This window comes from Girardinichthys multiradiatus, chromosome 6, assembly GCF_021462225.1.
Source record: "Girardinichthys multiradiatus isolate DD_20200921_A chromosome 6, DD_fGirMul_XY1, whole genome shotgun sequence".
In the NCBI taxonomy this organism is placed as follows: Eukaryota; Metazoa; Chordata; class Actinopteri; order Cyprinodontiformes; family Goodeidae; genus Girardinichthys; species Girardinichthys multiradiatus.
In genome coordinates, this window is record NC_061799.1 from 40295859 (window position 1) to 40312850 (window position 16992).

At 39.6% G+C, this 16992-nt stretch overlaps 1 protein-coding gene across 9 annotated transcripts in view; it reads right to left on the bottom strand.

The window, feature by feature from the left end:
• The window catches only part of pard3ab (par-3 family cell polarity regulator alpha, b), a 327405-nt gene that overhangs the window by 214170 nt on the left and 96243 nt on the right, over positions 1 to 16992 (bottom strand). For all 9 annotated transcript variants that reach the window (XR_007038822.1, XM_047369396.1, XM_047369390.1 and 6 more), the window contains exon 3: positions 3063 to 3246. Coding sequence is in view for 8 of the 9 variants with exons in the window: in XM_047369396.1 (XP_047225352.1) it covers positions 3063 to 3246 (184 nt within the window). In the remaining variant the exon portion in view is untranslated. The remainder of the gene's footprint in view (positions 1 to 3062; positions 3247 to 16992) is intronic.

Sequence of the window (16992 nt, forward strand, 5' to 3'; positions counted from 1 at the left end):
TAAAAACAAAACAGTTTATGTACATCATGACAGAGTCCTTAATAATGACATTAATTAAACTGGACTGACTGTGTTCACATGTGATGAAAATATCTTGTAACTCTCCATATGTTTGGACCAAGCAGTTGCGGTTTTACGACAAAAATATTTCCTTCCAACAACAACATCCAGGCCTGGCTAAAATCTCCCAAAACCTTAAGGTTGAACCTATACAAAAACAGCACTCTGCATCACTACAACAACGTTATTAAACACACTGATACACGGTGGTGGAAGCATCATGCTCTGGGGTTAATGTTCTACAGATGGAACAGGTGGATGAGATTTGCTACAGTCGGTTCTGACCAGAAACCTTCAAGATGGAAAGGGGTTTCATTTTTCACCATCACTGTGACCAACTATACAAACAAATGAACAAAATAGTGGGTACCATGAGAAAACTAAAGTTCTGGAATGATCTAGTAAGAACCCAGAACTAAATCCAACAGAAAACCTGCAGGGTTGTCCCTAATCTGAGAGAAATGGAGAACAGAAAGTGGGCCAATAGCTGCCAAGTTGATGTGTTGCATGTTGGTAGACTTCAACTAAAAAGGAATAAATCTAACGGTGATTCAACATTTTATAAACATATAAAACAGATGGAAAAGGTGTATTAAGGACATTTAGATGCTGTAAAACACAGTATTATGATTAGAAAGAGAAAAAAATCAATGATAGATGTCCTCCTCATGGACAGTTCTAGACAGGGGCCAGTACCCCGTACTGAAGACACAATACCAAATCAATTTCTTATAATATGCGCTGGCACAGAAACCGGAACTGATTGGTCCCTTGGACCAATTTAATTTTTTACCTTTACAGTTTTATTTTAACAATGAATTAAAAATCAAGCTGTTGAACTTTTAGCTTCAGTTGTATTGAGATAGGATCACATTTTTCACCTCCTAAATCAGGGGTCTGCGACCTACAGCTCAAGGCTCACTTAATAATTGAACCGATGAAATATTGCCCTGTTTGTTTGGCCCACCCTGGCCCCCACAGTAAATTTGCTCTAAAACCGCCACCGGTTCTCCTACAACGTCTTTATGTTCTTGTAGGAGTGTTGTTAACTGATCTCTAAAACTTTTGTTGTATTCATTGAGGTAATGTCCCGAATTTGTAAAGACCATCTCTGATGTAGTAAGCCCGTGTGAAAATCTGGGCCAAACAAGCAAAAGGGGCAACGAAGCACAGAGTCCAGCGATAGCACGTCCGGCTGCATAAATCAGTCGCTCTGAGCCGTTCTCATTAGGAACTCATTCAAAAAGAAAATTAATCAAATCCCCTCTCTCCCATGTCAGACATTTTGCTTAACACATTAAAATTCAGCTGATGAGACTCCGTGTAGTCAATTAGGTAGGGTTGGAATTTATTACGAAGGCGGCTAAATTGGATGTAACTGGCAGGTGTAATTATGCCAAAGATTTCCGTTTCTTTGAGAAAATTCACGTTCAGCATCTCATCTAAAATGCAATTACAACTGCAGTGACCTGCCTCACACTATGGGTCTGCTTGAAAATATGTGTGGATTTTATATATATGTTCTTAAAGCTGGTTGGTTGAGAGTACTGCCAGGAAAAAGCCTTTCCTGTCCTTTGGTCAGATGACACTACAATTTGGCTGTTCACCAACAGACCTGGTTTGGCATGAAACTAAGGTTGAAAATGTGGAAAAGTACCTCTTGACCATAGTTAAGTATGGTGGAGGAACTGTGATGCTGTGGTTCTTACAAAGGCCCTAGGAAGCTTGTTAAAGTATCTGACTTTTAGATACCAGATTTGACATGAAACTCTGGTAGACTTTGCCAGAAAACTAAAGACAGGTCAAAGAACCGGCTTTGGGCAGCATAATGATCCAAATCATATGGCCATGGTTCACTAGACCCTAGAGCTGCACAACATACTGTCATCACAATACCAAAGCGAGCAATATTGCAATCGCACAGGACTGCTTGGGTACAATATTTGGTAGGATACTATATTTCAAGTGGCATGCATTCACCATGTGCGAATCAGTAATATTTAAGGGCCAGTTAGATGAACTACCTGACATCAACATCCACACCTGATGCACATTTTTAGTGGCTGAGATACAGAAGCTCATGTAGAGTGGTGGAAACATTAGAAAAAGGTAGGAAAATGGTTGATATTGATACCATCATTGTAAATTTCAGCATTAGTACCACAATTACATGTTCTTTCTGATATTGTTCAGCCATACCAGGCACAGAATTCCACCTTTTTCCAAGACACCTCAGTCCCTAGAAATAATGTATCCAGCCTATAGAAAAGAAAAACTAGTAGATGGACGTTTTCCAGGCAGGATAATATAAAGTCCAATAAATAAAAAGATTAAAATGGTTTTTCTTTATTCTTCTGTGACAATAAGCAATCGTTGGTGCTTAGTGTGACTAAAGTCTGAGATTTGAACAGGGCTGTTACTTTTTGCCAATATGAGTCTTACATGTTTACCTTAAGTTGAAACAAACAGTTCAGCTGCAACATTATGCAGGATCACAGAAGCAATGAGACACGGTTTCTATTTGGTGTTTGCATTCTTGTTTGTTTCTGCTTAAAATTGGCCGCTTGATCCAAACTGAAAGAATCAGCAACAAAAAGCCTGCTTCTTGTCGACACTCACGGTAATTACAGCCAAAGCAGCGACCTGTCTCGGAAAACCGTGGAGGTGAGCGCTCTCAGTGACAAATTTGATTTAGGAGGCTTCGGATTGAACCAATTAGCCACTTTGGCCAGGGATCAAACTGCTAACTGCGCCTGAAGAAAAGGTACCTCCTGTCCAATTACCTGAATTTATGAACACTGCTCCAGTGTGGTGTTATAAGGCGATTTGTTGGGTGTACTGTATACTGCTGTAGCTTCTGACATTTGACTCAATACGGACGACAACACGGAGAATATATAGTGAGAGGAATTGATTATTCAAAAGTAATGGCTAAGTTTGTAATCGTGTCTACACACTCTTCTGTTCCTAACTAGCTTTCCTCCTCTTGTGATGGGACTTACTGGTGCGCAGGGCCGAAGGTGTAACTTCGATCTCGCTTGCGTTCTGATAGGGTTGGAAGGCTGAGGTGACACTGCCGGCACCGAGGTCTGTGGCGAACAAGTCAGGGCTTTGTGTCCCTGTGGAGCTGGCGCTGGTGCCGTCGCCTCCATGATGGGGCTCCTGCTCGTCATAGATGGCTATTAGCTGGAGAAGGAAAGAAGAACAGAAGAGAGAATGGATGTCACAAAGTTATTGCTTTATACGATCATGAAATATGGCAAAAAATGGATGGATGGATGGATGGATGGATGGATGGATGGATGGATGGATGGATGGATGGAAATAAGAATCTGAAAAAAATAAAGAATTAATTGAAACTAAACAAAAAAAATCTTAAATAAATCTTAAATAGATAAATATCCCAAATCTACAAAAATGTTTTAATAGAACAAATGCAAACTACATTAAACTAATAGGTTTAAACTACTTTTAAACTACTTACTTTCCTTTTAAATTTGATTAATTATTCAGAAAAGCAAATTAGAAAGTAGGGTTTCAACATAAGCTCCAAAAAGAGATTTGGTCCAATTTGTTCTCCTAAATTAAACTCTGGTTAGATACGCTGACAGAAAACATGGTGGTCCCATCGTAGCTCCAATGGATCAGGACCGCACACACAGCCTAAAGAAAATCGCAGGTGATTCAAAGCCCCTCTCTTTCCACACTAAGATCATTCATTATGTCCAATCATTTTCTATCTTTGCCCAAAATGCTTTCACACTTCTTCTCTCCATCATTCTTCAGTTCAAAGCTCGTCTCCCTAACAGATCTGATTAATTCCAGCCTCCACAGAGCCCCTTTATTAGATTAAAGATTAGATTTGTGCCGTGGCTCTGTGACTCCCACCAGGCCCAGCTGGCTCCACTTAAATGAGGAAGAAAATGAAAAACTCATCCACCGTTTACCAATTCAGACCTTTAGCCGTCTCTGGTGGTGAGATCTGATATAGAAGCGGAGTCTGATAATGTCAAAAGTTCACGCTGTGATGTAGAAAATATTACAAAGAATCCATAAAAGCAGATGCATGATATCCAACAAAGGAAAAGCCTGAAATTTATAGAAAAAAGCATCAAACGTATCATGGCTAACAGAAGAAATAAAAAACCTTAAGGTAAGGTAAGTTTATTTATATAGCGCTTTTCAGCAACGAGACACTCAAAGCGCTTAAGCAACTAACGAGATGTTCTGGTGTCTCCTTCGAACTAGATATAAGTAGTTTACAGCTCAATTTTCGTCTGGAGTCCCAAACTCTTTAGTAGAGCAATAATTAGCATAGATGGGATCAAAAGAAAAAATACAAGATATACACTGATGACCCACAAAAATAAGTCAAGGCCCCTTTATCACAGAAAGGATGACCAGGAGAGTTCTGCACTTTGGGTCTGGTGAGTCAGGATCTACACAACACCATCTCTCCACCACGTCTTATGGCCTAAAGATGAGTCTGGAAAACAATGATGGTTCAGCTGCCACTATTTATTTTAAGGCAGTTCAAACTCAACAGCCTCTGCAGCTCCAATGCCTTTGCTAATAAGAGAAAAAGTTTAAAGAGCAGTGTAGAAGGCAGAGATCTACTGCCAGACTCTGCAGCTTCAATGATCATGTACCTCTGAGGGTGTGTTTGGAAGCCCAACATCTACGCTTCTTCTGTGCACAGAATCTGCCTTTTCTTCCAGTATGGAACAGAGGCTTAGAGCATAATTAAAACAAACCTGAATAAGCCCAAAGTGTTTTAAATGTTTCTTCGTCAGATTTTCAAGGATCTTAATAGGTCCTTTTTCCTGGGATTTAAATACATGGGATTTTTTTTTACCTTGGTAAAAGGAATCCTGGGTAATTTTTATGTGCTTTCTGTTTCCACTGTTCTTAAAAAGGCCATGGAAAATGTATTTAAATCAGTCTAATGACATATGGGGAAGTTGTGAAGAAAACTGGTCCGTGCAATGAAAAAGAGGCTTATGTAACTGATCACCAAAATACCATCTGATAACTACAACAGAACCAGATAACCAGTGAAGTCCAGGAACGTGGACCGCAGTGGTTCCGCCTTGCCTGGACATTGAGGGCTGATCAACAACTGCACCAACTACTTCTACTTTCTCTGGCATCTCTGCAAAAGGACGTCAAACCGTAGGAATGGTGTGATGACAAATTTTAGCGGGGTTGAAACTGTAGACGTTTAAAAACAATGGCATACCTTGAGACCAGTAACTGGCCCATGCATAGCTCCAAAGGGACAGTGGATGAAGTTTGCTGTTCCCAGATGGACTCATATACAACCAGAACACAAATTTGGAATTTGAGAGAACACGTGAGCAACCTTGTTTCCACCAGATTCTTTTTTTGTTCTTTGTCCAACTTTGAAATAAATTATTTGAGTCCAGCTGAAACTATAAGTTTTAATCTGAACCCAAACAATTATAGAGTTGTGGCTAATCTTCTTTGTATGTGGCTAATTTAAATAGATGACAATCAGCCACGGTGGCCTGAAAAAGAACCGTAGATGCAATGATATCTCGTGGTTTAAAACTCAAATAGATGTGTTTTTACTGCCCCATGTTTACAGTTTGACAAACATCTTGATTGGCCTAAATAAAACGTTAAAAATATGAACATTAGAATAGATGTACTCATACATAATGCATAAAAGCCCATACTCACATGACCATGTTCAACCCCCAGCAGCATTTTCCAGCACATTAAACCTTCTTTGCAGACACATTTAGTCTGATAGCCGGGGACTTTTACAGCATGCCGGACCGGTTCCCCGATGAGCGGCAGCAGCTCTCCAGGGCATCTAAACATTTTTCCTATTAGCTGCTTCACATCAATGTGAACACATTTAGCTCAAATTAGTGAATTATGCAGGTTGGGGCTACACATGTAGATGAGGTCAAAGGCTGGGAGTGTGTGTGCATGTAGGAGGTGAAGGGGGATATTGTAAAACAAAACAGTAAGCATGTTTGCTCAGGTGTGTTTGGTTTGTGCTTTGGTAAGGCACATGGGGAAAAGCAATAAAAAGGTTTCTCTTTGTCTCAGATTGTGTGTTTTTATGTGTGCAATATAAAACTTCCTGCATGTGTGTGACTGACAGAGAACTTCCACTTTTCCCTCATTAAAGCTCAGCTCAGTCTAGAAGAGCTGAGTCAGGGAAACATTCCCTTCCCCGGACCTTCCCCCGAGGACTCCACGGACAGCTTCGAGTGCTTCTGCAGCCCATGTGGTCGCTATTACAAGGCATTTAGTTCAGCTGCAGTGCGCTATAAAAAAAAATGTGTTCAGGCTGATCCGATCTGATCTCAACTAAAAGGCAAAGATCATATGTGCAAAAACAAATTGAGCAAAGCAGAACAGCATCCAGCAAGCCTCATAAAATCTCCAAGTGTTCTAAATGTTATAAAACCTCTAAGTTGTCAAAAAGTTGCATTTTTCAATCATTATGTGACTGCAGAAAAAAAAGCCTGGGGGGATTTAAAAAGTTTCTGCTGTATGCAACTATGTCCAAACAGAAACATTCCCTGAAAGCATTTGCATTTCATTGTTTCCAACATAGTCTTTGACATATGAGAGTTTGAGATAATTTGCTTACAATATGTACACATTCAGATCAGGACACAGCAATGGATATTTTTCTAATAAGGAAACAAATGCTTGCTGGGGGTAAGCTGATGAGAAGAAAATGTTCCAACGGTGATAAGTCCAGAGTGTGCAGAAGTGAACATGCCTAAAGCTTATTAGACCAGAAATAAATGTCCTGCAAAGCGTCAAGGGAAGCACTTAACTGCTGCTCTTTAACAAGGTAAAATGCACACAAAATAAATCTGCAAATTAAATAAAAGGCTTCAACACATAGAAATGATTAAAAGCACATTTGATGTTGGTCAAAAGAGAAGTTAAAAATATTTTACATTTAGAGTTTCTTAAGAATATACTTCCTAATAAATCTGCCTTTCATGCTGTTAAGCAGCTTTATGTTGTCAACAGTTGAAGATGAAATTATTATTTTTTCCTTTAGTGTTCCCTCCATAAATACATATGTTGGCCTTTAGCTGGAAAGGGCCTGCGCTAAACCCCTGCAGGAAAAATGTTTAATCAAGAAAGACTTCTCCTATTAATCAGAAACCTACCGCAGTGGTAGTGGGTAACAATTATAGGTGTGAAATCCCCCTTAGAGCTGATGTGTAGGCTCTATAGGAACCTTTGGTCTGACTGCTTCTTAGCCATTTCTTTGTTCCATAAAGGGCATTCAGTGTGCAACTAACAATTGTTTGTGGTGTTTTTAAAGTACAATAATAAAACTTAAAATGTAATAAAAAGCTTTAAATATCACCAGCCTGTCTAGGCAGTAGAGATGGCAAACATGGAAGAAATATTTTACTGAAATATTTTGTGACATTTATTGCGACAGAGACATAAGAGACGATAAAACGTATTTATAAGTTTAGTCATTTGGGTATAGATCTAATGAGTCACCACATACCATCAAAGCCCCTTAAGCAGTGCAACTGTACCTCTAAACAGATTACAATAATTGCATTTAATAACACTTGATATTCATTGAGGATCCCCATAAATCACAATTTATTCTTTTATCATAAACAGCAATAAACGGTATAATAATCGCCTATCCCGGTGTTACGGCAAGGGCTGCACGACATTAGAAAATCTTGTGATGGTCATAATTTTGGTAAACAGGCGATATATGCCTGTTTCCTTCTCTCTCTCTCTCTCTCTCATCAATGCTCTGTGACCTTTAGCCTTGTGGACAACGTCGTCTGTGTCCAGTGTGAGCATCTACTACAGGGAAACTCTGTCCAGCTGGCTAAATGTTACATTAGCATGAGAAATGCAAGTATGTATTGCAAATTAGTCCAAAGAGTCCTTTGCAAAATCAATATACACACATATTGATATTGGGAGGACGATGTTTTTGCTATATATCGTGCAGCCTTAGGTACGGTATGCCTTTTTTAAGGAAGACTTGATGATACTAAAATGATTATTGGCCAACTCCATTACCTACCAACTGTGCTCTCAAATAACGTTAGGACTAAATATTAACCTAGCAGGTGGTTGTTCAATAGCAAATTTAGTTTGAAGTACGGTTTATTAAATTATCAACTTGCTAATAAACTACAGCTTTCAAACTGCTTTTGTAACTCCTACTGTAGCAAGAATCTAGATCAAAAACTATCAGGATAACATAAAAATAAGTATCTGATCTCTATTACCAGTGTAACTCTGATGTTACATGGACCGTCCACTTCACAGAAGACTGCTTTGATTGGCAGCAGCTCCTTCTGGACTTCCTGGCGTTTCTCTCAGGTGTTTTGTTGAATGAATTGTTGTCAAATGAAACAGCCCCGACTCAAATCTAATGGCTGAGTTCTGTTGTCAAGCATAGCCTTGATCCCGTCACAGGAAAACAGCCCGCAAACACACACACACACAGAGAGAAAGTGTGAGAGCCAATCAGCAGGGCCAGTGTTGCCTCAGGAAACTGAGGATGTGCACTAAGGAATAGGTGTTGATTGGTTCATGCTGGTGTGGTAACGAGGCTTGGAGAACTATAAATAATACGACTAAATCTTTTATACTGCCGATTTCACAGAAAAACGTTAATGTGTTGATGAGGTGAAACTTATGGAAAAAAAAGACCAATGTCCATGTCCAGTAAATAATGGCAAAATTCTGTTGAGCTCAACTTTTCTCTACTTTCCTGAAATTCCTCTAAACTCCTGGAAAAAAACCGCATCAAACAATAATCGAACAATAAACTACAATGGAAAGTGTGAGTCAGTCCACTTCTCTTGCAGCTCATAAATCATCGTCATAGCTCTGGCTTGCTCCAACAGCGAGCTGGCAGCCAGGCCAGCGAGAGGTGAGCGCGAGTCTCTCAAAGGGGAATTAATCCTTAGAGATTGGTGTTGGAGGGATGGGGCTGGATTTAGCTGGAGAAAGTCGCAGCTTGCACCACATCAGCAACTGCTCGCATTTATTTCCTCACAAACCACAGAGCTTATGAGGTACAGCCGTCGAAAAACTACTTCTGCCTCAGCTCTGATTTAACCATCTCTTGAAGCTGAACAGCCGCCTAATTTATTTACTCATCATTAAATACTGTTATGTCACACAAACTGACAAGTGGTTTTCCCTCATGTCAAGCTTAATGTTAAATGTAGCTTGCTGGTTTATATTGTAATTGTAAATGGCATAAAATGAAAATGAGGACTGCTGATTTAACGACGGAACATTTTGCTTGTCATTTGCTATTTAAATGACAAAATGTGGACTGTAATAAATGGACGTGTACTGAAATAACAAGATAAAACTTAACAAACCAAACACATTGAAGCAGGACTACAGCTAATGTTACGGTAAACGCTCAGAGCAATACAACCCCAATTCCAATGAGGCTGCGACCATGAAAGGCTCAGTCTTCACAAGCAAGAATCTGTCAAGGTTTACCACTTAAGATACAAAGAAAATGTCTAATGAATAATTATAAATTATCTCCACTAAAACAGTGCTCCATTGTCTTTTAATATTATCTGAAAGCTAAAGAGCAGAATAAATGTAAACATAAAACACACACTTTCAGGGCAAAGATGCATTATTATTATTTAAATTTTTCATATTTAATATTTTAATAAAAAAAATTCTAAATATTTTTTCTTTAAATATTATTGGCTGAAAACTGCTGGGTGGCACAGATTACCTTGACATGATTCAAGCCAGTAGTTTTCATTGCCTATGATAGATATTTATAACCACCCACTAAAAAAGGCCTTCCCTCTAAAAGCCGGAGGCTTGCAACACAGATTTACAAAGAAAAGGTTTGCTGCTAAGAAGTGAGAAGGAAAAGAAACAGGAGGATGTCTGCAAAACAACAGACAAAACCACAACACTGGCTTACACTGCATTTTAATACAATGTATCTTTCCCAGATTCTCCTCATTGGTCAGAAAGCTCCAGACTGTAAGGTTTTTCTTTGTTTAAGCTCGAGGAAGTATGTCAAAAGTGTGAAGTTGCAGCTGGCCTTTACCCAAAGGCGACAGGCATCAAAACACAGAGGAACAGGGTTCTGCAGCCAAAAAGCACAAGGCTCAGACAGGCAGTGACCAGTATTACTCCTGGGTCAGCGCACCAAACTGTTTATGTTGGGAGTCTAGTTTTAAATGGAGATGTACAGTAGAGGCTGACATTTTTTCGGGAGTCCCACGGGTCACGGGATTCCCACGGGAAACCCGCGGGACGGGAGACAGCATCAGTAAAGATCCCGTGATTGGGACGGTACAGGATAAAAAATGAACGGGAGCAGACGGGAGTAGGAGCTAACCAATAGGAGGGAAAATAAACTAGGATCAATTGTCCTTGGAAATGTAAACTGAGACTTTGTTACAAACTTTAAGAAAAAAAAACTTGGATCGACGCCGCCATTGTGTAGTTTTTTTTCCAAGAAGCCTATACTATAATGTGAGTCAAACGAACTACACGACCCACAAGCCAACAGTGCTTCTGCTCGATGTTTTCCACCTGCGTTCAGAATGGAGGGAGCAAACGCAGGTGGAGAACTGGACGTGGTAAAATTGGATTTGTAACGTAAAGTCAGAAATAAGGACTTATCTATTAAACTCATAGAGCTGACAGGAAAGTCACAAATATTACCGAACTTCAGGAGAGTTGAATGCAGCGCTGTTAACACGCAGTCTGCTGCTTGTAAAACGTGTTTAGTTGTAATCAAGTTCACCAGTTATTAAGGGACACTTGTAAGACAGATTCTGGATTGAATCAACCCTGCATCTCTTCATTCATCAAACCAAAAGTACCATCATGTGTCAAGTCTCATCTGACCAACAAAATTGCTGCATGTGCTCTAAAGATTTAAGAGGTAAGGTACGGAAGCCCGTGAGGGGACATGGGGGAAATGTATTACTTTTGCGTCTCCACGCAATACTTTTGCGTTAGGCATTTTGGAGCAACAGCACAGATGACAAACTGCTCATAAAACAAACACTGATATGTCATTGATATGGTTTATTTGTCATATGCAGGTTAACACGCAGTAAACAATGCGATAAAATGCTTAGGATAAGAAGAACCGTTCAAATCACCATAAAAACAAAAACACTAATGTCGTACAAAAAAAAGTACACATCATGCAGCAGTAATAAGCAAACAAAGTGTCACAGATGTGGTTTCGTGCAGTATTATTGTTCAGTAGTTTGTTTGACAGCTTGTGGATAAAAACTGTCTTTTAGTCTGATTGAAGATAATTTTATTTAATGCTGATTTCAAAATAAAACTCAATAAATCTCAAAACGGGTGTAGTGTTTGTTTCAATTTTGCAGTTATCTGGTTTGGAAACTATCCCACAAAGTATTGCGAAATAACGCAAAGACTATTGCGTGAGAACGCAAAAGAGAAAAAATTCCCCCATGTCCCCTCGTGGACTCCGTATAGAAAGGCTTCATCAAGGGAAGATATTAAATAAATATGTTGTGAAATAGAAAAAAATTGAATGTACCATTAAATGTACAATTTATTTAATACATCATTAAATATTAAGTGTACCACTAATTACGTCATGTCATCTTTAAAAGTATACTTAATTATTCAGTGGCACATTTAATTGCATAATAGTCCATTTCATGATATAATGGTACATTTATTGTTTCTAATGATGTATTAAATAAATAAATGGTACCTTTAATTTAATGGCACATTTAATGTTACATTTCTTTCATGTTACATTTACTTCACTTATGGGACATTCACAACATTTATTTATTTAATGATGATTTTATTGTATTAATTTTGTCCAGTTTGACCCTCCATTCTTGATGCCTGTATAGGAGGTCATGTCAGAATTTGAATCAGATGTTCTGGAGCAGAAACACACATCTAAAACTTGCAGGGAAGGGGTCCCTGAGGACCAGGGCTGTGAACCATTGAGGTACAGTTTCTAAATTGTGAAGGTAATGCCTTTTTGGCCTTTTGTTCAACAAGTACTGTTCTCTTGCTAGGTGCATTTTTCTTTCGTTCCAGCAACTTGAAACATAAAAGTGATGTCGTTGTTCAAAGGAAACGATCACTTAATAAATAAGTAAAATACAACTATGTACATTTTGTTTATTCAACTAAGATAGGCATGGTCTGTTTCCTTGTTTAATATTTTATTATTTCTTCATTTTTATTCTTTTTACTTTAACTGGCCTTTACTACAGCTAAAAACAGGGGCCTAACTGGTCCTTCAAAGAAATTGCCAAAATACTAAATGAAGAAAACAAAAATGAGAGAGTCACAGGAGTGGGAGTCGTTCTGAATGGGAGCGGGACGGGAGTGGGAGTCAATTTACCAGGAGTGGGACGGGACAGGATTTTTTTTGTTATGCTGGCCTGGGATTGGGATGGGACAAGACATTTTTCTGTGGGAGCGGGATGGGACAGGAGAGAAAATCCACTCCCATGTCACCCTCTAATGTACAGCTATGTGGGTGAGCGCTAGACAGACCAGGAAATAATCCAGCCTAAAACTTGAGATGGCAACATAATGATGTTTCAGTAAATAAGGTTTCTGGCACTGCAGTCCACAGAAAAAAATCCTTAGCATTTCTTATTAGGAAAAGGATTTATAGCTGCAACTAGAGTTGACAACCGTCCCTTGAAAAACGGAATCGTCCCGTATTTAGAATAAAAAGTACGCGTCCCGTATTGAGCTGAAACGGGACGCACGTAGTCCCGTATTATTAGGTGGATCAAAAATCTTCACTAAAATGTCAATAGAATTAATAAATGATGGGGTGCTTTATATTTAACATTACGGTAAAGTCATTACCAGCCATATCCTGCTCTGTGACCAATGAGCTGACAGAATATTTCGACTCATCTCATTGGCCGCAGGTACCGTTGCTAAGGACAGACAGACAGACAGACAGACAGACAGACAGACAGACAGACAGACAGACAGACAGACAGACGCTTTATGGGGAATGTGTTCCTGCAAACTGCCTACTAGAGTATGGAAGCAAATCGTTACCATATTTCAAATGAAAAAGCATTTCCAGAAATGCTTTTTCATTTTAAGAATGTGGCTGCATTGTTTGACTCATAAATGAAATTAGTAATCAATCATCCTATTTGCATTTACATTTTCTTCTTCAAGACTGCTCATTCTTTCACTTAATTAAAATGAATAAGAAAAATACTTTTGAGATTTATTTTTCAAAATATGCCCCAGCAAATAGATACCAAAATTCAATTTGAAATGTAAAATTTGAAAATGAAAAAGCATTTCCAGAAATGCTTTTTCATTTTAAGAATGTGGCTGCGTTATTTGACCCATAAATAAAATTAGTTTGCACTAAATGCACTATTACAAAAATGTTTTGCATTATACTGTTATGCTTTTTTATATTGTTTTAAGTTAAGCGGAACGGAGGTCTTTTCAATAGTGGTTTATTTATTTTAGAAGGATATTTGTTTTTGTCTAGTAATTTTATTTTGCAAAAAGAATACATTATTTTATAAATTGCTGTATAATTGTGTTTCCATGGATATTTGTATCAGTCAAAAACATGCATCGAATTAAACTTGGGTTCGAGTCCAATGTTTCCAAAGTCATTTCACACAAAGAAAAAGGGTGAAAAAAATCACCAGGCTGCTAGAGGTGCAGACAGTGGGGTTGGACGGCCCTACCAGGAGGTGTCCCTTATTTATTTATCAAGGAGTTAGCAAGCCTAGCTGCAACACCAATATGACAAATGATCCAAATGATCCTCGCCTTTTTAAGTTACATGGGAATTCTACATATTCAGGGTAAGAGCACAGAAGTTCTGGTGATTTGGATCAAAATGACTCTCTCTATGTGGTCTAAAATACATTTCTGAAGTTAAAATAGACCCCCAGACAATCCCAACACATCCAGTTCCCGCCAAACCAGCGTAGGTGCAGGGGCGGGAACAAAAGAACACCACGGCGCACCACCTGCACCCAGCCCCCCCCCCCCCCCCCCCCCCCCCCACTGTCAGCGGTAGAGTGAAACGATGCAGATGTGTATGTATGAAGTGCACTAAAATTGTAGCTGGGTTGTACGAGAACCCACTGCTTACTGAAAGCAGAGTCTCCCCCACCCCAACCCCAAAGCCTTAAGTATCTCTTGTGTATTAAAATTGAGGCTCAGGATGGGGCCAAATAGAGGAGGGGGGCACTGCATGGTGCTCCCCTCATACCTGCATCATCCCACACCTCAAGCCCTATTGACCGTTATGGAGGAGGGGATGGGCGCCAGGGTGCCCGACATGAATCCCCCAGGGGGGCCGCCTGCACTCACACCAGTTGGTCATGGCCAGGGTCCCCCCAGAAATTTCCCAAAAATGGGAGAGGGAGCCCCCACTATGCGACCTCCCCCCAGACAGGAGCAGTCCAGGAGAACGAGGCTATACCCCGTACAGATGAATGATCCATATACAGGTCCTTCTCAAAACATTAGCATATTGTGATAAAGTTCATTATTTTCTATAATGTAATGATGAAAATTTAACATTCATATATTTTAGATTCATTGCACACTAACTGAAATATTTCAGGTCTTTTATTGTCTTAATATAGATGATTTTGGCATACAGCTCATGAAAACCCAAAATTCCTATCTCACAAAATTAGCATATTTCATCCGACCAATAAAAGAAAAGTGTTTTTAATACAAAAAACGTCAACCTTCAAATAATCATGTACAGTTATGCACTCAATACTTGGTCGGGAATCCTTTTGCAGAATGACTGCTTCAATGCGGCGTGGCATGGAGGCAATCAGCCTGTGGCACTGCTGAGGTCTTATGGAGGCCCAGGATGCTTCGATAGCGGCCTTTAGCTCATCCAGAGTGTTGGGTCTTGAGTCTCTCAACGTTCTCTTCACAATATCCCACAGATTCTCTATGGGGTTCAGGTCAGGAGAGTTGGCAGGCCAATTGAGCACAGTGATACCATGGTCAGTAAACCATTTACCAGTGGTTTTGGCACTGTGAGCAGGTGCCAGGTCGTGCTGAAAAATGAAATCTTCATCTCCATAAAGCTTTTCAGCAGATGGAAGCATGAAGTGCTCCAAAATCTCCTGATAGCTAGCTGCATTGACCCTGCCCTTGATAAAACACAGTGGACCAACACCAGCAGCTGACACGGCACCCCAGACCATCACTGACTGTGGGTACTTGACACTGGACTTCTGGCATTTTGGCATTTCCTTCTCCCCAGTCTTCCTCCAGACTCTGGCACCTTGATTTCCGAATGACATGCAGAATTTGCTTTCATCCGAAAAAAGTACTTTGGACCACTGAGCAACAGTCCAGTGCTGCTTCTCTGTAGCCCAGGTCTGGGGAATGCGGCACCTGTAGCCCATTTCCTGCACACGCCTGTGCACGGTGGCTCTGGATGTTTCTACTCCAGACTCAGTCCACTGCTTCCGCAGGTCCCCCAAGGTCTGGAATCGGCCCTTCTCCACAATCTTCCTCAGGGTCCGGTCACCTCTTCTCGTTGTGCAGCGTTTTCTGCCACACCTTTTCCTTCCCACAGACTTCCCACTGAGGTGCCTTGATACAGCACTCTGGGAACAGCCTATTCGTTCAGAAATTTCTTTTTGTGTCTTACCCTCTTGCTTGAGGGTGTCAATAGTGGCCTTCTGGACAGCAGTCAGGTCGGCAGTCTTACCCATGATTGGGGTTTTGAGTGATGAACCAGGCTGGGAGTTTTAAAGGCCTCAGGAATCTTTTGCAGGTGTTTAGAGTTAACTCGTTGATTCAGAAGATTAGGTTCATAGCTCGTTTAGAGACCCTTTTAATGATATGATAATTTTGTGAGATAGGAATTTTGGGTTTTCATGAGCTGTATGCCAAAATCATCCGTATTAAGACAATAAAAGACCTGAAATATTTCAGTTAGTGTGCAATGAATCTAAAATATATGAATGTTAAATTTTCATCATGACATTATGGAAAATAATGAACTTTATCACAATATGCTAATCTTTTGAGAAGGACCTGTAGATGAAACTGTTGGTGTATGGATTAATCTATAAATTTTTTAATCCATGAGCAAGTTGTTGGAAGGATCTCTAAAGCGATGGATGGATTTTTATGGAGAAATGTAGACTATTCTTCACTGAACAAGACCTAAGGTCTGACCGCAGAACAAAATATTATCCTACATGTTTTTACGTCACCTGTCAGGGCTTTAAAGTTGCAGATGACATATGTATGTTTATGATAAATGTCTTCAAAGAGCTATTTTATTCCAGTATATTAATTTCCATCTTTTGGGAAGTTTGCACCTCAAATGAAAACACCAGTGAAACATCTGTCAACAGTTCACTATTTGGCAGCCCCCACCCCAAAAAACCCACACTGCATAGAAAAACAGTTTGATGCAACAAGAGCAGTCATTCCAATAAACTGGCGAATCTAAGGTTCAGAAAAGCAGCCTAGCATCATGACATATTTGGAATGTTTCCCACAGATGTGGAAAGGCTTTCTTCTGTGTTTCATAGAACAGCAACAGGACATTTGGCTTGAAATAAAGAAAGGCTGCTGGTACAAATCCAAGACCTCTGAGATGAGTAGCCAGAGAGACCACCAGGTCATCCTAAGAATTTAGGAATAATAAATTAAAGGAAAAAATGTCTAAAACCGTCAACACATCTACTCTTACAAAAACATGTCAATCTATTTTTAAACTGCAAAAGATAAGAACTGACATCCTCTTTTTTTTCTCTCATCAAGCTTTGCTCCTCATTCATCACACTCCCTTAAGCACTCAAGCTGATTTTCGCCCCAGTTTTTATTCATTTCATTCAGGCAATGAATAAAAAACACGTCTGAAATTAGATCTTGCTAAAGTAC